Below are 24580 nucleotides of genomic sequence, written 5' to 3'. Positions count from 1 at the left end.
TCTTGTGTCACCCCTTCATCCTCATAGACTGTAAGCTCTTGTGTCACCCCCTCATCCTCATAGACTGTAAGCTCCTGTGTCACCCCCTCATCCTCATAGACTGTAAGCTCTTGTGTCACCCCCTCATCCTCATAGACTGTAAGCTCTTGTGTCCCCCCTCATCCTCATAGACTGTAAGCTCTTGTGTCCCCCCTCATCCTCATAGACTGTAAGCTCTTGTGTCCCCCCTCATCCTCATAGACTGTAAGCTCTTGTGTCACCCCCTCATCCTCATAGACTGTAAGCTCCTGTGTCACCCCCTCATCCTCATAGACTGTAAGCTCTTGTGATCAGGGCCCTCACTCCTCTGTAATGTAATATTATATGTGTATATGTCCTCTGATATGTACAGCCTCAGAATATGATGGCGCCATAGAAATATAGATTATTATTAGTACAACTCGTTCACTGCCCGATTCAAATAGAAGCCGCTTTGGATGCGACTGTAGTTGGGCTGATACCTGGGAGCAGTAGAGTAATGGGGGGTCTGCAGGATCCTGGTGGCTTACAGGAAACTGATGTCAATGAAGCAACAATATATAGATGTGTATATATAGGTCCCCGTGGGGGGGGGGTCCTCTTGGTACCTGTAGGGTGGGAGGTCTCTGGGTCCCTGTGAGGGGGGGGGAGGTCTCTGGATCTATATCTGCAGTATATATAGATTTACGTATCTTTGTTTTCTCCGCAGTGGGGGTGGTGAGAAGTTGGCGGTTGTGGGGTCTCCCTATTGGATGGCTCCGGAGGTCCTGAGAGATGAACCTTACAATGAGAAGGTGAGTGTCCCCCATATTCCAGAGGCCGGGACATGATGGAACCTCTGCTGCAGTCACTGAATGGAACATTATATTTTCACCATCAAACCAGCTGAGGGTTTGTTACAATGTGTCAGAGCAGATGCACCAGCATGGCACTGCAGGCAGATGGCTGTAACCTGTAGTATCTGCTATTACTGAGCCCCTCTAGGTTAAGGCAGGGACCTACCTCTCACCTACATGGAGGGTGCGACACTCTGCGGTCACCACGGTAACTGGCATTGATCAGCAGTGTCAATATTCAGTGGAATTCCTCCGCAACAGAGTAAACCCGCGCCCTGCGCCGCTGCTCACTGATGGTGGAAGATTAACCGCTTATCTGCTACAAAGGGGCGCGGCCAGGCTGTGCACCCCCGGCCACGGCCGCCACTAGAATTATCCACTGTGAGAATGTGATACAATGTACTGAATAGTGATACATTGTAACAAACCTCCACCTGTGTCTTATGCACTGAATGAGCTTGTCAGGCTGGAGGGAGCTGTCGTTGTGCTGCAGCTTGGGGTGTGACTTGTGGGTCCGGGGTCATTAGAATATTCTCCTTCCTCCAGGCCGATGTCTTCTCCTACGGAATCATCTTGTGTGAGATCATCGCTCGGATACAGGCGGACCCCGACTACCTTCCCCGCACAGAGGTAAGTGCACATCCACCACCGCTGATCATGTGACCTGTTTATAGCCCAATAAATGTCTTATCGCTGTATCCATGGTCACATAATACTGATCAGCACAGAGGCCATAAATACCTGGGGGGGAGCCGCCTTAAAGGGACAGTGTTCAATCCTCAAAAATCCAGAGAAAAGTGGATGTAGGTGCAAGAGCGCCCCCTACAGGCTGCAGGAGGAAATACAGGGGGCATGATAGAGTAAGTGTAATGTCTTGGAAAGTCCTGGCAGGATGTCTCTGGGCAACACTTTATGATCAGTGTTTAAGAGGTATTCCTGGTCCTATGATAGGTGATGAGTTTGAGATTTGGGGAGTGTCTGGCAGCCCCTTTGTCCTGGGTTGGCTGCCATTGTTGAGTTCTTTCGGTGTTATCACAGGACAGACATGACCCCTTTATATTTCTCATGTTTAGAACTTCGGCTTGGACTATGACGCCTTCCAGCACATGGTCGGTGACTGCCCCCCGGACTTCCTCCAGCTGACGTTCAACTGCTGCAATGTAAGTATCTCCCCTCCCCACACAGGCCGTGTAGTCAGATGTGTAGTCAGGTCCCCAAATTCCACTGCTATCAAATATTACTCTGTTAGAAATGCCACTGATCCCCCCACCTCCCCTCTAGTAGAGTGATGGAAGGCGCCGCTGATCCCCCTCTCTGTAGTAGACTGATGAAGGCACCGCTGATTCCCCCCCCCCTCTCTGTATTAGACTGATGAAGGCTCCGCTGATCCCCCTCTCTGTAGTAGACTGATGAAGGCTCCGCTGATCCCCCTCTCTGTATTAGACTGATGAAGGCACCTCTGATCCCCCTCTCTCTGTATTAGACTGATGAAGGCAACGCTGATCCCCCTCTCTGTAGTAGACTGATGAAGGCACCGCTGATCCCCCTCTCTGTAGCAGAGTGATGGAAGGCGCCGCTGATTCCCCCCCCCCCCCCTCTCTGTATTAGACTGATGAAGGCTCCGCTGATTCCCCCCCCCCTCTGTATTAGACTGATGAAGGCACCGCTGATCCCCCTCTCTGTATTAGACTGATGAAGGCTCCGCTGCTCCCCCTCTGTATTAGACTGATGAAGGCACCTCTGATCCCCCTCTCTCTGTATTAGACTGATGAAGGCAACGCTGATCCCCCTCTCTGTAGTAGACTGATGAAGGCACCGCTGATCCCCCTCTCTGTATTAGACTGATGAAGGCACCGCTGATCCCCCTCTCTGTATTAGACTGATGAAGGCACCGCAGATCCCCCTCTCTGTATTAGACTGATGAAGGCACCGCAGATCCCCCTCTCTCTGTATTAGACTGATGAAGGCACCGCAGATCCCCCTCTCTGTATTAGACTGATGAAGGCTCAGCTGATCCCCCTCTCTGTAGTAGACTGATGAAGGCACCGCTGATCCCCCTCTCTGTAGTAGACTGATGAAGGCACCGCTGATCCCCCTCTCTGTAGTAGACTGATGAAGGCACAGCTGATCCCCCTCTCTCTGTAGTAGACTGATGAAGGCACCGCTGATCCCCCTCTCTCTGTAGTAGACTGATGAAGGCACCGCTGATCCCCCTCTCTCTGTAGTAGACTGATGAAGGCACCGCTGATCCCCCTCTCTCTGTAGTAGACTGATGAAGGCACCGCAGATCCCCCTCTCTCTGTATTAGACTGATGAAGGCACCGCAGATCCCCCTCTCTCTGTATTAGACTGATGAAGGCACCGCTGATCCCCCTCTCTGTAGTAGACTGATGAAGGCACCGCTGATCCCCCTCTCTGTAGTAGACTGATGAAGGCACCGCTGATCCCCCTCTCTCTGTAGTAGACTGATGAAGGCACCGCTGATCCCCCTCTCTCTGTAGTAGACTGATGAAGGCACCGCTGATCCCCCTCTCTCTGTATTAGACTGATGAAGGCACCGCTGATCCCCCTCTCTCTGTATTAGACTGATGAAGGCACCGCTGATCCCCCTCTCTCTGTAGTAGACTGATGAAGGCAACGCTGATCCCCCTCTCTGTAGTAGACTGATGAAGGCACCGCTGATCCCCCTCTCTGTAGCAGAGTGATGGAAGGCGCCGCTGATTCCCCCCCCCCCCCTCTCTGTATTAGACTGATGAAGGCTCCGCTGATTCCCCCCCCCCCTCTGTATTAGACTGATGAAGGCACCGCTGATCCCCCTCTCTGTATTAGACTGATGAAGGCTCCGCTGCTCCCCCTCTGTATTAGACTGATGAAGGCACCTCTGATCCCCCTCTCTCTGTATTAGACTGATGAAGGCAACGCTGATCCCCCTCTCTGTAGTAGACTGATGAAGGCACCGCTGATCCCCCTCTCTCTGTATTAGACTGATGAAGGCAACGCTGATCCCCCTCTCTGTAGTAGACTGATGAAGGCACCGCTGATCCCCCTCTCTGTATTAGACTGATGAAGGCACCGCTGATCCCCCTCTCTGTATTAGACTGATGAAGGCACCGCAGATCCCCCTCTCTGTATTAGACTGATGAAGGCACCGCAGATCCCCCTCTCTCTGTATTAGACTGATGAAGGCACCGCAGATCCCCCTCTCTGTATTAGACTGATGAAGGCTCAGCTGATCCCCCTCTCTGTAGTAGACTGATGAAGGCACCGCTGATCCCCCTCTCTGTAGTAGACTGATGAAGGCACCGCTGATCCCCCTCTCTGTAGTAGACTGATGAAGGCACAGCTGATCCCCCTCTCTCTGTAGTAGACTGATGAAGGCACCGCTGATCCCCCTCTCTCTGTAGTAGACTGATGAAGGCACCGCTGATCCCCCTCTCTCTGTAGTAGACTGATGAAGGCACCGCTGATCCCCCTCTCTCTGTAGTAGACTGATGAAGGCACCGCAGATCCCCGTCTCTCTGTATTAGACTGATGAAGGCACCGCAGATCCCCCTCTCTCTGTATTAGACTGATGAAGGCACCGCTGATCCCCCTCTCTGTAGTAGACTGATGAAGGCACCGCTGATCCCCCTCTCTGTAGTAGACTGATGAAGGCACCGCTGATCCCCCTCTCTCTGTAGTAGACTGATGAAGGCACCGCTGATCCCCCTCTCTCTGTAGTAGACTGATGAAGGCACCGCTGATCCCCCTCTCTCTGTATTAGACTGATGAAGGCACCGCTGATCCCCCTCTCTCTGTATTAGACTGATGAAGGCACCGCTGATCCCCCTCTCTCTGTAGTAGACTGATGAAGGCAACGCTGATCCCCCTCTCTGTAGTAGACTGATGAAGGCACCGCTGATCCCCCTCTCTGTAGCAGAGTGATGGAAGGCGCCGCTGATTCCCCCCCCCCCCCTCTCTGTATTAGACTGATGAAGGCTCCGCTGATTCCCCCCCCCCCTCTGTATTAGACTGATGAAGGCACCGCTGATCCCCCTCTCTGTATTAGACTGATGAAGGCTCCGCTGCTCCCCCTCTGTATTAGACTGATGAAGGCACCTCTGATCCCCCTCTCTCTGTATTAGACTGATGAAGGCAACGCTGATCCCCCTCTCTGTAGTAGACTGATGAAGGCACCGCTGATCCCCCTCTCTGTATTAGACTGATGAAGGCACCGCTGATCCCCCTCTCTGTATTAGACTGATGAAGGCACCGCAGATCCCCCTCTCTGTATTAGACTGATGAAGGCACCGCAGATCCCCCTCTCTCTGTATTAGACTGATGAAGGCACCGCAGATCCCCCTCTCTGTATTAGACTGATGAAGGCTCAGCTGATCCCCCTCTCTGTAGTAGACTGATGAAGGCACCGCTGATCCCCCTCTCTGTAGTAGACTGATGAAGGCACCGCTGATCCCCCTCTCTGTAGTAGACTGATGAAGGCACAGCTGATCCCCCTCTCTCTGTAGTAGACTGATGAAGGCACCGCTGATCCCCCTCTCTCTGTAGTAGACTGATGAAGGCACCGCTGATCCCCCTCTCTCTGTAGTAGACTGATGAAGGCACCGCTGATCCCCCTCTCTCTGTAGTAGACTGATGAAGGCACCGCAGATCCCCCTCTCTCTGTATTAGACTGATGAAGGCACCGCAGATCCCCCTCTCTCTGTATTAGACTGATGAAGGCACCGCTGATCCCCCTCTCTGTAGTAGACTGATGAAGGCACCGCTGATCCCCCTCTCTCTGTAGTAGACTGATGAAGGCACCGCTGATCCCCCTCTCTCTGTAGTAGACTGATGAAGGCACCGCTGATCCCCCTCTCTCTGTAGTAGACTGATGAAGGCACCGCTGATCCCCCTCTCTCTGTATTAGACTGATGAAGGCACCGCTGATCCCCCTCTCTCTGTAGTAGACTGATGAAGGCACCGCTGATCCCTCTCTCTGCAGTAGACTGATGAAGGCGCCGCTGATCCCCCCCCCCCCCCCCCCTCTCTGTATTAGACTGATGAAGGCACCGCAGATCCCCCTCTCTGTATTAGACTGATGAAGGCTCCGCTGATCCCCCTCTCTCTGTATTAGACTGATGAAGGCTCCGCTGATCCCCCTCTCTGTAGTAGACTGATGAAGGCGCCGCTGATCCCCCCCCCTCTCTGTATTAGACCGATGAAGGCGCCGCTGATCCCACCCCCCCTCTCTGTATTAGACTGATGAAGGCACCGCTGATCCCCCTCTCTGTATTAGACTGATGGAGGCTCCGCTGATCCCCCTCTCTGTAGTAGACTGATGAAGGCACCGCTGATCCCCCTCTCTGTAGTAGACTGATGAAGGCACCGCTGATCCCCCTCTCTCTGTAGTAGACTGATGAAGGCTCCGCTGATCCCCCTCTCTGTAGTAGACTGATGAAGGCACCGCTGATCCCCCCTCTCTGTATTAGACTGATGGAGGCTCCGCTGATCCCCCTCTCTGTAGTAGACTGATGAAGGCTCCGCTGATCCCCCTCTCTGTAGTAGACTGATGAAGGCACCGCTGATCCCCCCTCTCTGTATTAGACTGATGGAGGCTCCACTGATCAGTCAGTGATTTACCTCTTTTTGGCAGATGGACCCCAAGCTCCGTCCTTCCTTCGTGGACGTCGTGAAGCATCTGGAGGAAATGCTGCTGCGTCTGCAGAAGGAGGAGGCAGAACACGAGCGGCGGAGCAACAACCCCGAGATCCCAGAGACCAAGCCTCTTACCAAAGGTGAGTGCTCACTGCTGAGGGGTTGTTACAGTTACATCCAGTGCCTTCTCTCTGACATCTTGTATCCCTCCCCCAAGGGTCCGGTGAGAAGATTCAGGGGGTGAAGCGCCTCATCGCCCTCCCGCAGGACGACAAGATCCCGCAGAAGTCACCGCGGCCCCGCAGGAACATCACCCTCTCCCGCAGTCAGTCCGATGTGTTTGCACGGAAGCCGCTGCGCAAGATCAACGTCCAGGACCCCTTCTACACCCCCAGCAGGGGGCTGCTGCGCAAGGTTAACCCCTTCAGTGCCAGGGAGGACTTAAAGGGAGGGAAGATCAAGTTCTTCGATATGCCCAGCAAGTCCGTCATCTCCCACGTCTTTGACTTGCACTCCCCAAAGATGTCGGGGGGCCTGGTGCGGCAGCCGTTCAGCCAAGACAATGTGGACTATTGCTACGTCCCCAAGAGGCGCTGCAGGTCCCTGCCGGTGTCCCCGGAGCTCCTGAAAAGGGACTGCACCCCCAGTGCTGCCCTCGCCCCCCTGGTGGGCAAGTGTGACCCGGCCCAGCTTAGCAGCGAGGTCCGGGCCAGGCTCCTCTGTAACGTGAAATACGGAGTCCCAGAAATCCCGCCCTATAAACCGCGCTCCCCGGGGCCCGATCCTGCGCAGACCGAGGACATGGACTGCACGGACGGGGACTGTCACCAGCTGCTGGTCAGCATCAGGAAGCCCCCTGAGGACGAGCGCTCACTAGGCTTCAGCTCCGAGGCCATGGAGATAGAGGACGAACTGAACGACAACCCACGCAGCCCCCCGCCGCACCTCGGGGGTCTCTCCTTACTGCCAGTGGACAATGCGGAGAGCAGGGACTGCCTGTGTGACTGCCGCGTGCGCCAGGGACTGGTAAAGATGTGACCCCAGGATGCTGGCGGACCCCCACATAAGGTCTTATGTCAGTGAGGGGGGGAGGGAAGCGCTGTAACCCACGGCAACCTGAAAATAAAAAAAATTGACAATGCAAACAAGCGTTTGTGTTGCCTTGGTTATGGCACCTTCCATACACGTTCTCCACCCTTTCTCATTGTGATCCGGAAAATCCTGGTGTCACCCCAGCAAGGGGGGTCAGTCTGTGACGCCTTAACCTGTTCAGTGCCAGCAGCTCCTGGGTCACATGGAAGAGTCATGTCCCTTCCCGGGGGCCGTGATATTAACCTACAAGTTATAAGGTTACTCTGTCACAATTCATTTTGTGGGGGAGGGGACTGCAGGGCTCCGCCTCCAAGACCTGGAGATCATTATCAGTACAACACTGCCACCTGGTGGTGGTCTGGGCTCACACCACCTGAGCATTTCATCTTTTTATTAAGGGTCCTGCTGTATTTTCTGACTTGCAGTCCCAGCCCTCAGCACCAGCGCCCCCTGGTGATGTTAAAGTGAGTGCAGCCACAGGATTGTTTCTTCAGAACGAGCTTTAGATATCGGCCTCTTATAAGCCCCCAAAAAGGTACAAAATGCTGTAACCGTGACGGCGTCTGCCTGCGCTGCATCAATGATGGGAGAGTCAGCAGAAGTAATAATCTGCCTCCAACCTTGATGGTGCAATCATCTGCAGCACGTGTTGTGTTCTGCAGTCTCCTGCTGGGCAGTGCATGGGCTGCAGACTATTGCACCTAAGTTTTGCTGCTGGAATAAACTTGAATTTGGCACAACCCCCTCTTGCTCGGGTTTTGTGCTGGGAAGAGGGTCACCGGAGCGGATTCTGCAGTATCACAGCAGTTCTCAGACCCTTTCCATAATGTTGCTGTGTGAATGAGGCCCTGATCTGTTAAGCTGTAGCCTGGACTCCCCTACTATCTGCGCCATTGCAGGGAGGGGAGGGTGCAGGATCTTGGGGTGGTCGCACCCTGTGGCCCCCATCTTGGCTGCGATGTGTCATCACTATTGCACGGCTCCGGATCTAAAGACGAAGAGGCACCAAGTGATGAGAATTTTTTGTACATTTTGTTTGATTTGTAAATTTCTGCATTTTTGAACACTGTGATAAAAGTAGAACCACAACTCCCAGCATGCACCATGGCCTGGGGGCGGAGCTGTGGACACTTGAATCCTGTATTTGCACTTGGATGATACATTTCTATGCAATCCTCCTCCTTCTCCTCCGGTTTCTGTATTTATGATTAGTCTTATGTTTCGTGATGATGTCACTGCCGCCGCGGTTTCCTCCGTGTATTTATACTTGTCTCTGTATATAAGATATTTGTAACGAGGAACCAAAGAGGAAATTAAATTAACCCTTTACAGTTTATATTTTGTAGCTCTGTAATTCCATCCTTTTATCTTCCGGATTAAAAACGTCTCTTGCAGTCGCTGTGCGAGTCTGCGCCGTCATTGGAGGGGATTTGTGCATGGGCTTCAGGATCTCTGCTAGCTGTCAGTGAATCATTGTGGACCCTGGATTGGCTGTGAGCAGATATCTCAGCTGTGTAATTTTTTTCAATATATGAGGACACAGTCTCAACAGATTGAAAATAGATTGGGTGACTGTGTCCCTGAGGAGGCGGGGCCTAGTGTCATGCTCCTCCTCCAGGGCCCTGCAACAGCTAGAACTAATTCATTACAATTGAGGGTGGCGGCACATGTTGCGTTAAGAACCCGTTTTTGGTCCGTTTTTAAGCAGTCTTTTAAAAAACTTATACGTTTTTGGGAGTTTTTCCCCAACTATGATGCGTTTTTTTTTAATAAAAACACGTTTTTTTTTAAAGGACTGCTTAAACGGCCTAAAAACGGGTTCAAAACACCACGTGTGCCACCACCCTTACATGGGGGAAAAAAAAATGAAACTTTTTGTAAAAGTTCAGACCTTGTGCTTGGTCCGGGTTTATCCTTTATACTCCACAGCAAAGGCCTAGACCATGTGCCACATGGGCACCAATCACATTTGGGGTATTTTGTTATTCAATATTTACAGACACTTCTGATATTTTTATGAATTAACCAATTTATGATGCAGAATTAACAGCACAAAGACTCTTGGAGCCCAAGGCCCTGGATGTGACCGATGCATCACGACTAACAGAAAGGCCTCATCCGTTACGCTGCATCCAGAAGAAGGGAAAATGCTGCAAAATAGAAACGGTTTATATCGCATAATGATTTTATGTGATCCCCTCAGTCCTCAGCTGCTGTAGCCCCCAATAATCTCTGCCATTGGATTTACAGCAGGCTCATGTTAGGGGCCACAAAAGAGTGGTTCATGTTGCCCAGTGCCCCCAGGAGATTCATAGTGCAGAATTCATGTCACCCAATTTCCTTGCCCCCTGCAGTATTGGGGGGGGGGGGCTGGGATCTGTATATCAAGGGCCCCCAGAGTTCATGTCATCCAGTCCCCTCCCTGCAGTATCTGAGCCCCTGCTAACTATCGTCCAGACCCCTATCTATATCATCCCAGCCCTGATGCAGTGAAGGGAGGGGGGCCCTGGGCTTTGTATCGCCCATGTCCCTGTGACATATCGGGCCCCTCGGTCTACAGCTCAGGAGCCCACACTGGAGATCAGCCTCATCTTCTGTGCATGGCCCCGGGATGACTTGGAGAAGACGCTCTTAGCGATCTGCAGGGGGACATTCTTCCCGCTCAGGTAGATCTTATTGATACAGTCCGGGAGACAGCAGGAGGCAGAGTCCTTCTCCTTCAGCAAGCAGACGTAGGCCATGATGTATCCAGTCATGAAGGCATCAAAGCCGGCCCTGTGCGTTCCTCCCTCCGCTGATGATGTGGGTAGGGACGCACCTGCTGGGGCGCAGTCCTGTGATAGGGGAGTCTTCTCTGGTTGGTGAGACGTGGCTGAGGACACAGACTCCAGGAGATTCCTGCTGCCATCTTTGTCATCTTCCATGTGACAGTCAACATTATTCATGAGGGAATCTGTTTCCCCTATCTCTCCCTGCTCCATGTCATTACCTTTAAGGGAGACCCCAGAGTTTAGTTTAGAAGGGGGCAGGGAGTCCATTTCTGTATGAACTTCTGTCCCGGACATTTTCTTTCTCTTCCGCCGTCTTTTCTTCTTCTCTTGTTTGCATTTTTCATCCTCTTCGATGATCAGGTCGATATTATGAGACTGCGCGCACTTCACGCCATTGGGACACCAGCCGTAAGCCTGTAGAGGGAGAGCAACACATTACTGGGGGGCAGGGCACCCCAACACCTAATGTATAGCCATCACCCAGCCTGCCCAATAACAGAGTGATAGATTGTATCCCGCCCTGTACAGTCTCCTCTCCCTGGGATAAAATGGCTGATAACAGAGAGTAATGCAATCCCCATGGCAAACAAGGACACATGATCCTGGTGTGACTACTACTGCACTCACAGAAAAGCGCTCACAGATGTTGGGGGTTTCGGTGCTGGGGTCTGTGGGGTCCGGCAGGGAGCACAGACGATACTCCACATACGCTGACATGGCGGGTGAGTAGTGACAGAACTCTACCACGAGGTGACGGCTGCTGGATTCCATTAGTTTTCCATTTTCACGTTTACTAAAAAGAGAAAACATAATGATGTCATCCACAGAACAGAATAAAGATGGCGGCAAATGGGCAGATACCCCCTCCCCCCAGACACATTGGCTGCCATGGCCCATAGACCCCCAGTGGCCATCATAATGCAGATCCAGTCTTGCTCATACATTGTAACAAACCCTCAGCTGTATCGGTGCAGCCAGTCCTTTGTGAGCTAACAATCAGCAGCTCGCCTGCCCTGAAATACTGCAACAAAGCTTCAGCTATTGATAGAGAATGTTTCAATTCACTGACTGCAAGTAGGGATTTTTAAAACGAAAAAATACTGACGGCAGTCAAACAGAAGCACTGCAGACGTCTCCTGCACTCACCACTTCTTGTAGGCGTACTCCAGGTAAGATGCTGTGAAGCGAGTCTCAAACTCGGACGCGTACTTGGTGTCGTAGATCCCGGCCGGGAACATTTCCGAGAGGTCGGCGATAAAGTTCATCATCTTGTCGGGGAGCTGAGCGTAGAAGCTCTGGTACAGAAACGCCAAGTCTATGAGCCCATTGTGCAGGACCAGGGGCCGCCGGGCGCGGAGCAGCTCCAGGAACAGAGTGCGGACGCTCTGAAGATGGCGCTCATCCTCCTGAACAGAGAGGGAAATAAAATCTCTACTGACTACATACATTATATCCAAGGATTGTCAGACACACAGCAGTGAATAATAATATGTGCTGCTTGAAGCTGCCACTAGAGGGAGCTCACTACATACAGATTATACACCACCACTAGGGGGAGCTCACTACATACATATTATATACCACCACTAGGGGGAGTTCTCTGCAGACCACTTAAACATCCATCAAACTAGCTCAGATTTCGGCAGTGCTTGCATTGATTTGGGTAAAGAAAATTTTGGAAGCATTTTAGGATATTGCGTTGATTTATTTATAACCTCTAGGTGGGAGTCATCTGTGTCAGAGATGCTCCACTCTACCTTGTCACATACCTTGTCGTTGCCCTTATAATACGGGATCCCCTGGGAATATTGTTTATTGAAGTCAAATCCGTGATGGACAAGGAACTGGACAGACTGCGGCTCTATGGTGTAATCCTCGGTACACAGCAGGGTCAGGTTGTAGATCTGGGACAGGTAGGTGTCTTCCCCCTACAGATTGGGACAGGAGTGATGTCGGCATCCGAGATCACCCAGATGTTACAGAATATCTGAAATCCTCTGTGCTTCTGGGAGGATCCTGTTCACTATATAACCCTTGGTCTGTGATTCCCCACATCATCTCCTGAAATACTCTGTGCTGCTGAAAGAACGGTCTCCACGGTCTCCATCCTTAGAGGAACAGCTAATTCATTGAATAATTCCTGCTGCAGGGAGGATCAAGACTCATTTTCATTGTATTCCTCCAACCTGGAGTCCTGCTCCTCCCTTCAGGTAAAATTCAATCAGCTGATACTGGAGTGTTCCTTTATACAACCCTCAGTCTGTGACCTCACCTCTTGAAATCCTCTGTGCTGCTGGGAGCACTTACCTTGTCAGGGAGCGTTTTGAAGCAGGCGATGCCCAGGGACAGCACAGAGCGCGTGCGTGCAGCCAGACAAATGGCTTTATATCGCTCCTCCACACATCTGCAGGGAACAGAGACAAGATATTAGCTGAGTAATGGAAGGGTTAATTCCAGACTATTCGCCTCTATTGGAGCTCAAGTTCTTCGGCTACTCAGCGAGCGGTGCAGACACTGGTCCTGCTGGACTGACGCCCTCTTCTCTCACCACTTCTGTTGTGCTTCGGAGGACACCCTCCCCTCATGTCCGTTTTTTTTTGGAGGGGGGGGGGGGGGCACATGCGCCTACACCTCAGTGTGATACTGGTTCTGTCCCGAGGCTGAGAAAGTTACTGCTCCTAAAAGTTGTGTAAATGACAAATGGCCGTGTCCTTTACAATCTGACACTTATTACATCACCTGGAATGTGGGGGTAGGGGGGTTTCCTCTAGTGCCCTCCCCCCAACATCACTTACTGGTTCAATAAACTCCTCCTGGACCCCAGACCGCTCAGCTCCTGCAAGACAGAAACATCACTATTAAAAAAATAAAATCTTTAATGGAAAAGTGTATTTTTACACAGAGTCAATTATCAGCTAATTTTATAAAGGGAAAAAAACAAGTAATTAATAAAACTAAAGATAAGTTGAAGTCTCTCAGGATATGTAAAGCTTTTATAGAAATATTGTCCCTCTGTCATGAAGGGGTTATGTCTTGTCCATGATTTTAGTCATTAGAAGGATCTACAATCCTGAATAATTGGTCTTTATTTACAGCCGACAGCGACCGGAGAAATTCCCCCAGAAAAAAAAACCTTCGAGTAGGAAAAATATCTGGGCCTGTAGTCACCGGCATAAACCAACCAGGACGCTGCTCCCTCCGTCCACTCTTCAACCTTGAGGAGATGGATCTGGGCCCCTCCCCCATCTAGGTAAGTGCTCCGCCCACACAATCCCAGGACTGCGTGAAAAAGCATTGGATTCCTCATTGACGGCACCACCAGGGTCAGGATTCATGACTGCTTCTATCTGAAGTCTCGGACCACATTATCGTTTCCATCCTTTCGTCTGGACGTGTAACTGCTGATGCTGATCACCATCCAGGTGCATTGCCAGGGCCGTCCTGATTGACTGCCATTACGCAATGGGAGGAGGGACATGGGTTGTGTATAGCACAGGTCTATGCTGCTGTACTGTGCTGAGCGCAGCGTCACATGGGAGGAGCTACGTATAACGTTTACGGTAAGAGCATTGTCACAAGGGAGGACCTATTTATTATGCAAACGGTGAGGGCAGAGTCACACGGGAGGAGCTATGTATTACGTGTATAGTGAGGGCAGAGTCACATGGGAGGAGCCATGTATTACGGGCACAGTGAGGGCAGAGTCACACGGGAGGAGCCATGTATTATCCATACGGTGAGAGCAGAGTCACATGGGAGGAGCTATGTATTACAGATACGGTCAGTGGTAGATCGGTGGTGATGTAACGCTCCGCTTTTATGTCACGATCTGTCGGATACACGGCTTGTACTTGTCGCAACCACCACATCTCCCACAATGCACCACAGCACTAAGAATACAGATGCAGCGTCAGATCCGTCCACCAAAGCCTCCATAACTTACCGTATCCACTGCGATGAAGCTGGCCGTCTTCAGGGCCAGTAACATGGACGGCCAGAGCTCGGAGAAGTTATCACTGTGCACATCAATTACCGGGACCCGGAGGCTGCACATCGTGAGGGACAACACACGTGACAGGAGGGCGAGCCAAGGGTTAATGACGCCACGGACCGGTCACGTGACGCCGCTCGAGCGCACTTCCGGCGCGCGCTGATTACTTCAGGTCACGTGACCCGTGTTGACGGAAACAGAAAGCTCCCTCTCGTGAGTGGAGAAAGAATACTTCAGTCAAAATAAAGTTCCGCCCAGTACATACCATGATCCAATCAGATGAAAGGAGGGAAAAGCGGGGGCGGTGCCTGCTATTTCTGACCGCGTGGGGGAGCAGAGCCGTGTGGAGGAGGACGACGTTACACTGACTGCCTGTGACGTAAGACCCTGGCACGTGACGTCATTGTGTTACAGGTACAGTGACACATGAATTATCTGTTTATATTAGGCCTCAGTGCCTGATCGCGTGGTCAAGAGTGTGGAATCCCCCAGTATTCAGGGGACAATAACAGAGGCCTGAATGTATTTCTGTTATGTGATTCCCCCACAGCAGAATGGTACGCTCCGCCATGAAACGTGCTGCAAAGAAAGCGCCAAAGAGGGAACCAGCGTCTTCCAGAAAACAGAAAGGAACAAGGAACGAGAACCCATCACGTGATGTCATTACAGACTCCTCCCCCCTCCCTCCTCCTACATATCACGTCTTCACCTCTGAGGAGGCAGAGACACTCAGGAAGAACCTCCTCTCTTGGTATGATCGATGTAAACGAGACCTGCCATGGAGAAGACTGGTGAGAGGACCGCGCCCAAACACATCCTGTATTATACTCCAGAGCTGCACTCGCTATTCTGCTGCTGGTGCAGTCACTGTGTACATACATGACATTACTTATCCTGTACTGATCCTGAGTTACATCCTGTATTATACCCCAGAGCTGCACTCGCTATTCTGCTGCTGGTGCAGTCACTGTGTACATACATGACATTACTTATCCTGTACTGATCCTGAGTTACATCCTGTATTATACCCCAGAGCTGCACTCACTATTCTGCTGCTGGTGCAGTCACTGTGTACATACATGCCATTACTTATCCTGTACTGATCCTGAGTTACATCCTGTATTATCCTCCAGAGCTGCACTCACTATTCTGCTGCTGGTGCAGTCACTGTGTACATACATGACATTACTTACCCTGTACTGATCCTGAGTTACATCCTGCATTATACTCCAGAGCTGCACTCACTATTCTGCTGCTGGTGCAGTCACTGTGTACATACATGACATTACTTACCCTGTACTGATCCTGAGTTACATCCTGTATTATACTCAAGAGCTACATTCACTATTCTGCTGCTAGTGCAGTCACTGTGTACATACATGACATTACTTATCCTGTACTGATCCTGAGTTACATCCTGTGTAATACTCCAGAGCTGCACTCACTATTCTGCTGCTGGTACAGTCACTGTGTACATACATGACATTACTTATCCTGTACTGATCCTGAGTTACTTCCTGTATTATACCCCAGAGCTGCACTCACTATTCTGCTGCTGGTGCAGTCACTGTGTACATACATGACATTACTTATCCTGTACTGATCCTGAGTTACATCCTGTATTATACCCCAGAGCTGCACTCACTATTCTGCTGCTGGTGCAGTCACTGTGTACATACATGACATTACTTATCCTGTACTGATCCTGAGTTACATCCTGTATTATACCCCAGAGCTGCACTCACTATTCTGCTGCTGGTGCAGTCACTGTGTACATACATGACATTACTTATCCTGTACTGATCCTGAGTTGCATCCTGTATTATACTCCAGAGCTGCACTCACTATTCTGCTGTATATGACTTAATGCTGGGGATGCTAATTTTGGAGATCTCTGTATTTCAGGCCTCTTCAGAATCAGACATGGAGCGCAGGGCATATGCAGGTGGGTCTCATTATTTTTGTGATGCAGATGGGGGTCCCCTTTTACCCTGCAGTCATGATACTTTCCTGTCCCTGCAGTCTGGGTATCAGAGGTCATGCTTCAACAGACTCAGGTCGCCACAGTTATCGACTACTACACCAAGTGGATGAAGGTGAGGGATATGGGGGAGGGGAAGAGGTTTGGGGTCTTGTTGGAATCTCATCTGGTAACTTTGTGGGGTCTTTCTCCTGCAGACATGGCCTACGGTGCAGCATCTGGCAATGGCGTCACTGGAGGTAGGTGATGTGTGTTACATTGTATCAGTGTGCAATGCTCTGCAGGATGTTTCTCTTCTGTCTGTTACATTGTATCAGTATGCAATGCTCTGCAGGATGCTTCTGTACTGTCTGGTGGTCACCCATTTTTACCAGTTTTGTGATGTCCAGGCAATCATGCTGAGCCCAGGGAAAGCTGGGTGATGCCTGGATGCCCCCCATCACATCTTCATGTCTGCACAATTTTTTAACCCCTTGTGTGCTTCAGTAACAGCTCTGACCCTTTTGTCCCTCCAGGAGGTGAATGAGAAGTGGTCCGGGCTGGGGTACTACTCTCGGGGGCGACGGCTTTATGAAGGAGCCCAGAAGGTGGGTGCCAGTCACTGCCTGAGATTAACCCCTTGTTTCTGTGAATGGTTTGCCCCATGACTGATGACCTCTTGGCTTCTTTGACCTCCAGGTTGTGCGGGACTTGGGGGGTCGGATGCCCCGCACTGCAGAAGACTTACAGAAGCAGCTCCCAGGGGTGGGCAGATACACGGCCGGGGCGGTGGCGTCTATTTCCTATGGTCAGGTAGCTTGGAATAGCCCATCCCCCACTGCAGGGGACTCCAGTAACACGGCCGCCTCAGACCCCCTCAGACTCTTCTCACTGTGACTTTCCTCCAGGCTACAGGAGTCGTAGATGGAAACGTCATCCGCGTTCTCTGTCGCCTGAGAAGCATCGGAGCTGATTTTACCTCTCCTGCCGTCACTGAAGCTCTATGGTGAGCGAGAAGGGTTAATGGGGTGTGCAAACTTCTGCAACTCTGTAATCTTTGTGCTTTATTTCTTCATCACTATAACTTCCAACCGGAGGTTGAACATGGACCTAGTTTCGATCAGACAGTAGTGATTTGTTACAATGCATCAAGTCTCATTCCAGCTTAAAGGGAACCTGTCAGGTGTGACCATACAGACTGCAGCCAGCGTCATGTGTTGTCCCAGGAGACATGGAGACATGTGTAATCAGACGTTTTGTGTATGTTACTAGTAGCAGCAGGACTGTGATATATAGATTTATACTCCAGGATTCACTAAGTTTCACAGGGGGTCTATCCTCACACTGCTGTGCTCTGTGCACTGAAGCGTCCAAACCAAACGTGGTACTTTTACTCAATGGGGAGGGGATGTAAAGCAGTTTAACACTAATCTCAGAGCAGTGTGAGGACCCTGTGGAAAAGCTACAATTCTGAAATATAAATTCACATATCACAGTCCTGCTGCTACTAACAACATACACAAATCCCTCCAGAGACGGTACATTAACCTGGCTGTGCAGAGCACAGCAGTGTGAGGACACAAAGGTCTGATCACACATCTCTCCAGGGACAATACTTATCACTGTCTCTGGGGTCACACCTGCTGACCGGTTCCCTTTAATTATTACTAAAGGCTCTAATTTTCTTATACTGACAGGAAGAAGAGATTTCAGAGTGAAAATTGCAGAATGTGATGTAGATAAATGTAATCGCTGTCTTACACTCCAGGAATTTGGCGAATAATCTCGTTGATCGGGATCGTCCAGGAGACTTTAATCAGGCGATGATGGAGCTGGGAGCGACAGTCTGTACCCCAAAAAAGGCGCTGTGCGGAGAATGTCCCCTGCAGAGCCTGTGCCGGGCGTACAGGAAGGTGAGGGGGTGACCGGGTCTGTCAGACGCTCTCTGGATCAGGTCCTGGGACCCATTCTGGTAATTTGTGGAAGGAATGAAGTTGGGGGCCCCATTAACCCCTGGTGTTCTGTCTCGCAGGTAGAGCAGGATTCTTCCTCCCTCCTCAGTATAACTGTTAAGAGAAGATCGAAAACTCAAGACGTCTCCATCTCGGATATTGAGGAATGTGGTGAGTGCCGAGGGTCTGATGTCATTGCTCCTGTGAGTGTACTGGGGTCCCCGGAGCGTTAAGGTGGGGTACAGTCTCTGGAATCCCCCATATCTCAGATCTGTTATATACTGTGACTGATACACTGTAACAGAACCATTTCTCTGCAGCAGCAGCAGCCTCCTGCCCCCTCTGCCTCCAGTCCGGGGACCACTGGGACTGCAGCCTTGGAGTCACCAACTATCCGCGCAAATCTGCAAAGAAACCGTCACGAGAGGAGCAGACCGTGACCTGTGTGTGGGAGAGGTTTGGGGAACAGGGGGACCCTGAGTATTTACTGGTTCAGAGACCCCAGAAAGGTGATACATTATATATATCTCTGCGTCACAGTGTGTCAGGGTCCATACTGACCCGCTATCTGTATACTGTCCTGTACAGGACTCCTGGCGGGCATGTGGGAGTTTCCCAGCATTCCCCTGGAGAAGGAGACCACCGCGGGGGAGCGGGAGGAGATTCTGTGCGGCCGCCTGAGGGAAGTGAGCGGCTCCAACATCTCAGTCATTAAGGATCTGCAGCTTGTAGGAGAGGTGAGACGGGAACACGGGGAACTCCGCAGCTCAGGGCATCCTGGGAAATGTTGGATGATGGCTCCTTCTCCCTGCAGGTCATCCACATCTTCTCTCACATCAACCAGACGTACCTGGTCTACTACCTGCAGAGCAGGTCCATAAAAATGGAGGAGGAGGAGGAGTCATTACGCTGGGTGACCAGGAGACAGTTCATGGAGTCCGCTGTCTCCACCGCCATGAAGAAGGTAACGTCCGTCACCACTCCCTGGGATGAAATGGCTGATAACAGAAAGTAATAGATTGAATCCCCCCTGTACAGTCTCCTCTCCCCGGGATGAAATGGCTGATAACAGAGAGTAATAGATTGTATCCTCCTGTACAGTCTCCTCTCCCCAGGATGAAATGGCTGATAACAGAGAGTAATAGATTGTATCCCCCCCTGTACAGTCTCCTCTCCCTGGGATGAAATGGCTGATAACAGAGAGTAATAGATTGTATCCCCCCCTGTACAGTCTCCTCTCCCCGGGATGTAATGGCTGACAACAGAGAGTAATAGATTGTATCCCCCCTGTACAGTCTCCTCTCCCTGGGATGAAATGGCTGATAACAGAGTAATAGGTTGTATCCCCCCCTGTACAGTCTCCTCTCCCCAGGGGGATACAACCTATTACTCTCTGTTATCAGCCATTTCATCCCAGGGAGAGGATACTTTATGAGGGGGATACAGTCTCCTCTCCCTGGGATGAAGTGGCTGATAACAGAGAGCAGTAGTCGCAATGAAGGGTTGGTGTCTCCTGGGTCCTATCGTGTCATGTTCTCTTCTCAGATCCTGCGCTTGTGTGAGGCTCGGGGGTTGGTGTCCGGTGGAGCAGAGCCGGTGAGTAGCTGGACATGTTCTGTATTTATATTTTCTGGTTTCTTTGCCTTTTGGTGACTTTGATTCCTTCTTTTCTTTAGCCGCGGAAGAGGAAGAAGGATATAAGTGACGTGCAGCCGCCTGCAGGGCGAGTCCGGTCTGACAGCAAGCAGAGGTCTATACAAAGCTTTTTCAAAGTCGCCGTCAAGGAATCAGCCTGAAGGAGGATTCTCTGCTTGCTGTCAGTGAGTGCACACATGGGAAAAAAAAAAAACATTTAGACCTGCTCACAGCTGAGGGTTTGTTACAACTTCCATTCTAGACAATCCTCTGAACTAAACTCATAAGCAGCAAAAATCTGCCTCATTGTATCAGTGTAGGAGTTATCCAGAGACATTTGTGTGCGTCTCACAACGATTGTGTATGCTGGATTCAGTTGTAGCAAACCTTCAGCTGTGAGAAGGAATGTAATGTGAGGGGGAATTTTAGGCTCTGACAGCAAGTGGAGATCTTGAAACTGGAAAAGAAGATGACACTTTAGTTACAGAGGACTTGGGGGCTCCCCAAATCTGTGATAATGATGGACACAAGACCCCGTCCACTGATCTGTATTTTAACCCTTTTGTATTGTAGCATTATGGAGATCCTGACATTTTATATGTTTTATAATAAAATCTTTTTGTTACAATGTGTTGTCAGGATTCAGGACTGACGCCTGCGCCATTTATAGAATAGGATTTATTAGATACAAAACATTCATCAGTATCAGGCATAGAAGTGGACAGTGCAGGGTTAATGTTAACCTGTGACTTGTGGTTCTTCAGCTGCGGTGGTTATCGTCCTACAGTCGTCTCTCCCTGACCTGAGATGGCTGATAACAGGGAGTAATAGACATTATCTGATGTGGTTACTGGGTCACTGCCCCCTCCTGCACTTTTTGGCTGAGGTCATCGATCATGTCCTGCATGGATCGCCACAGCGCCCGGATGTTCCCCTCCCCGAATCCCTGCGCCCCCCTGCGCTCGATCAGCTCCAGGTAGAACGAGTCCTTGGAGAACAAGGGTTCAGCGAAGACCTGGAGGAGGATCCTCCGCTCCTCGTCCTCCTGGAGCTCGGTGGAAGTGTCCAGCAGGATCCCGAAGCGGGCGAGGTGCTGCGGGGCGAGGCCTGCACAGAGGATCTCCTCCTTCTTCTGGGGGTCAGTGTAATATGACGGGGGCTGCCCAGCAAAGAGAACCCCGCTGTCAGTCAGGGCCTCCGCAGATCGGAAGATGTTGGGGGTCAGGAGGCCAACGTGCTGGATCCCTCCTTCTCTATGATGCTGGAGGAACTGGTCGATCTGGTTTAACCCCTGCTGGGGTAAGGACTCCGCCATCACGATCTTCCCCACCTCCTCCCGCCCCGAGCACTCCACTGAGGTCAGACGGAGCCCGATCTGGGGACCACTGATCTCAAATCCCCGGTTGGGGTCTTCTCCCTCTCGGAGAGGGAAGTGTTGGAACCCAAAACAGCGGCTATACCATTCGATGATCCTTGGCGTGGCCCCCCGTGGACAGGCGTAGGTCACATGATCTATTCTGGTGACATCTGCTGGAGAAGGGTTGTCCTCTTCTTTGTGGAGGGGCTGGAAACCTGGCAGGATGGTGCCGGTGTAGCGGGAGCGGTCTATCAGCGTGTGCCGCACGTTCCCCAGTATGGACTTGACCACAGAGTAGGACACGGAGCCGGCGTCGCTGTGCAGCTGGGTGGGGGGCACTAGTAAGCGGCAGCCATTGCTGACCAGGTGGCGGCACAGTCCTGGTAGGTCCTCCACCTCGTAGCTGATGTTGCAGGCAGTGTCTGGGGACGGCAGGGGGACTGCAAAGTCGTACAGCAGAGACGATTTCTCTGGGGTCTCATTCACAATGAACACGACTTGTCCGTGTCTCAACGCCACCTGACAAGGCGCGACCCCGTCCAGACCCCGCGCCGCAAACGGCCTAAACCTGTATTTGGTCACCAGGTCAGTGATGATCCTCTGCGGGTTGGAGACCTGGAGGGTGATGTGACTGAGGCGAACCAGCGGGGAGGTCATGGTGCAGAACGGGAAGGTCACCTGAAACATAAGAACAACGGGATAAAATAAGCGGAGGAGACCCCGGGGGGTGTAAAGCCACCCTACAGTGGGGTGAGATGTATCATATTAACCTAATAATGACCAATGTGAAGGCCCTGCCGTGGATCCGGGCTGCAGAACAAAAAAAAGTAAGTGTCCTCCCTGATCTTTTACGATCTCTCAGGGGACCTACAATGTAATATACATAGAAATATGTAAACATGTGATTAAAAAAACACCCTAAAGAAAGAGGTTAAATGATGAAAATATTCAACACAATCATCTCCACCAGGTAACTCCGGCTCGTTCTGCAAAAAAAGTAACTCCCCCCCCCCCCCCCCGCCCCCACATAATAGAGACAGGCCAGGGACACCAGGAAAAGTCCCCCCACCGGTCAGTGGAAAGCCCCGATAAGAGACCCTGGGAAATCCCCTCTGACAAGGGAGATAGAGTCGACACTAATTACTAAAAACCAAAGATCTGTGTAATATTAATCCATAATAGAAGATGTCCCCAGTGACCTCAAGTATATCCCTATTCCTGACCCCCGGCCTGGGGTCATGGGTTCTCCCCTCACAACGAGTCGCTTTCCCCCCGGGGCAGAGACGCCGGGGCTTTTGTCATGTAAGTCGCTGTGCACACCTCCAATTACTAAGACTCCCGATAATAACCTCTGACCCCTGACGCACTGGTTACAGGGCCACATACAGATCCCCAAAGATTTTGTAGGGCGACCTGTGATGCTCTGTCCAGGGGGAAATGTGTCTAGATCCACAAAGATTTTGTCACCGTTCACATAAGCAGAGACCCCCGGGCACGGGTACCACCTGTTGTGTGATGCCCCCAGCTGTACACAACCTTAGGCCCTGATCAGTATCTCCGGACACACTGAGGCGCTGATGTCTGAACCCACTAATGGATTTAGCCTCAAAACTTAACACAAATTCTCAAAATTTCTAGGCAGCTCCCCCTCAGCTCTGTTCCATGTGCCCCCCTCAGAGCAGCATGACCTCAGATGACCTCACCTTACACTGCAGCACATGGCTCCTTCATTCATTCTGTGACTCTAGGGTCACCCTCTCCCTGCACTTCCTTGAAGGTGGACTGTACCATCTGACAGACAGGAAGGGGGGGGCAGTGATGTCACTTCTCAGGATGTTGTCATTCAGAATATTTCATGCACCACTCCCCCCGTCTGGCCTTGGGAATAGACTCTCCCATCAAGGTCCCTGCACAATAAACTGCTACTATTCCCAGGCTTTGTTACAGTGTGTCGGTGCAGCTCTGGATGTACACAGTGTAACAGCTGCATTTCCTGCGTTACCTGCAGCATGTTATGTTGTTCATGTGGTGTCTGTGTTTGATTCCTCCGTTGTATACACCTGTATACATCATCCCTTTTATCCAAGTCTTTTGGATAAACTTTTTCTTGTTTTTCTTCCTCATAAAACCAGTAACAGACAAATTGGCAACATCAGAGATAAGTAGATGCACACATCTTACGCGTTTCTCGAGTCTTTGCAACTCTTAATTACAGACACCGATACAAAAGCATGTAAGGGTTTAAAAACGCCCAAAGTGGGAGGAGGAACAGAAAAAAAACCACATCATTTCCTCTTTTACTATTATAACCCTATTCAGATACAAAACATCTAAAAAACATTAGTATACTGAAATCAAATCGTTTCTGACATTCATGCCACGTGGTACAACACAGTTCAATACTAAAATCCAGAAACCTTCCCTATTCAAAAGAAATCGGGGCACATTTACTTACCCGTCCACTTGACGCCACTGATCCGGAATGTCCGGCAAGGATTCGGGTCTGCCGCGATTCACTAAGATCCAATTTCCTGCATGTGTCGCTTCCCCGCGAGTTCACCTCCTTCTTCGCGGTGCATGTAAGTGCTGATCATGTAATTGCGACACAGTTTGGTTTTTAAATTCAAATGGTTTGTCTGAATCAGTCGGGTTGTCCGATGGCCACATCCCCGATTTGAGTCGCATGCTCGTCCGCGCTGATGCACCACAATCCGATTGCGGCCTCCAAAAACCCCTGTGCAATTCAGGGCAAATCGGAAAAAAACGTGAAACCCGACGGAAATGTGTCCGACGGACCCTTAGTAAATGTGCCCCATCTTCTTTTGTCTCCACCCCTTGGTGGGAAAGACACCCTTTCAATGCTGGAAAATTTCCGTGTATCTCCGTGGTAAATGGATACGTTTTTCTTATTGCCATTTGTAATATCATTTATGTGTTCAGCAATGCGGTTTTCTTTCATTTGCGCGCTGTACACCCGATATAAGATAAATTGCAGATTGTGCAGTCAATTTTATAAACTACATTGCATTTGTCACAATTGATGAAAGTCTTCACAGGGAATACATTACCATCAATTGTAGATGTAACACTTTTTCAGTGGCATAATAGTATACCGTGCATGTGAAAAACCCACAAGGTCTAGCCACGTATTCCTTCTCGGATATTGTTTAGTACTACTAGGTGATAGTAATGAGCCTAATGTGGGGGCTTTTTTTTTGTGGATGCAAGAATATTTCTCAATTTTTCATCTTTGTTTAGAATTGGGAGATAATTTTGGATGCTACTTCTAATTTTATTATATTCTACACTTCCATTCCATTTTTTATTTTTTCTA

At 50.6% G+C, this 24580-nt stretch overlaps 4 protein-coding genes across 8 annotated transcripts in view; 2 read left to right on the top strand and 2 right to left on the bottom strand.

Annotated features, from left to right (window-relative positions):
- TESK2 (testis associated actin remodelling kinase 2) overlaps positions 1–7636 on the top strand; it is a 31220-nt gene extending 23584 nt beyond the window's left edge. Inside the window, exons 7-11 of the mRNA XM_072129034.1 lie at positions 728–812; positions 1401–1484; positions 1928–2014; positions 6487–6628; positions 6706–7636. Of these exons, the coding sequence (XP_071985135.1) occupies positions 728–812; positions 1401–1484; positions 1928–2014; positions 6487–6628; positions 6706–7526 (1219 nt within the window). The 3' untranslated portion in view covers positions 7527–7636. The remainder of the gene's footprint in view (positions 1–727; positions 813–1400; positions 1485–1927; positions 2015–6486; positions 6629–6705) is intronic.
- A 1953-nt stretch (positions 7637–9589) lies between these two features.
- On the bottom strand, positions 9590–14526 carry TOE1 (target of EGR1, exonuclease). The gene is made up of 7 exons (XM_072129039.1): positions 14295–14526; positions 13147–13187; positions 12659–12755; positions 12121–12279; positions 11498–11757; positions 10979–11144; positions 9590–10765 (listed from the first exon to the last, which is right to left on the bottom strand). The coding sequence occupies exons 1-7, from the start codon at positions 14403–14405 to the stop codon at positions 10142–10144; spliced, it is 1458 nt and encodes a 485-aa protein (XP_071985140.1). The 5' UTR covers positions 14406–14526; the 3' UTR covers positions 9590–10141.
- On the top strand, positions 14510–20502 carry MUTYH (mutY DNA glycosylase). Of its 4 annotated transcripts, none has more exons than XM_072129037.1 (15): positions 14510–14721; positions 14893–15133; positions 16248–16287; positions 16365–16438; positions 16521–16562; positions 16839–16910; positions 17002–17115; positions 17211–17308; positions 18071–18215; positions 18335–18425; positions 18575–18763; positions 18843–18991; positions 19069–19218; positions 19800–19850; positions 19931–20502. In XM_072129037.1, the coding sequence occupies exons 2-15, from the start codon at positions 14897–14899 to the stop codon at positions 20048–20050; spliced, it is 1572 nt and encodes a 523-aa protein (XP_071985138.1). In that variant the 5' UTR covers positions 14510–14721; positions 14893–14896; the 3' UTR covers positions 20051–20502. The 4 variants fall into 4 exon arrangements, with proteins under 4 accessions (XP_071985138.1, XP_071985139.1, XP_071985137.1 ...); XM_072129038.1 differs by having other exon boundaries at positions 14510–14756; positions 18578–18763; XM_072129036.1 differs by having other exon boundaries at positions 14511–14756; positions 14896–15133.
- A 47-nt stretch (positions 20503–20549) lies between these two features.
- HPDL (4-hydroxyphenylpyruvate dioxygenase like) lies at positions 20550–23388 on the bottom strand. 2 transcript variants are annotated; one of them, XM_072129040.1, is made up of 2 exons: positions 23249–23388; positions 20550–21924 (listed from the first exon to the last, which is right to left on the bottom strand). In XM_072129040.1, the coding sequence occupies exons 1-2, from the start codon at positions 23255–23257 to the stop codon at positions 20737–20739; spliced, it is 1197 nt and encodes a 398-aa protein (XP_071985141.1). In that variant the 5' UTR covers positions 23258–23388; the 3' UTR covers positions 20550–20736. The 2 variants fall into 2 exon arrangements, with proteins under 2 accessions (XP_071985141.1, XP_071985142.1); XM_072129041.1 differs by lacking the exon at positions 23249–23388 and adding an exon at positions 22950–23087.
- Between the last annotated feature and the right edge of the window lie 1192 nt (positions 23389–24580).

Source organism: Engystomops pustulosus, chromosome 10 (genome assembly GCF_040894005.1).
Source record: "Engystomops pustulosus chromosome 10, aEngPut4.maternal, whole genome shotgun sequence".
Classification (NCBI taxonomy): Eukaryota; Metazoa; Chordata; class Amphibia; order Anura; family Leptodactylidae; genus Engystomops; species Engystomops pustulosus.
The sequence above is the reverse complement of the archived record's forward strand: the minus strand, read 5'-3'. Positions and strand labels throughout refer to the sequence as shown.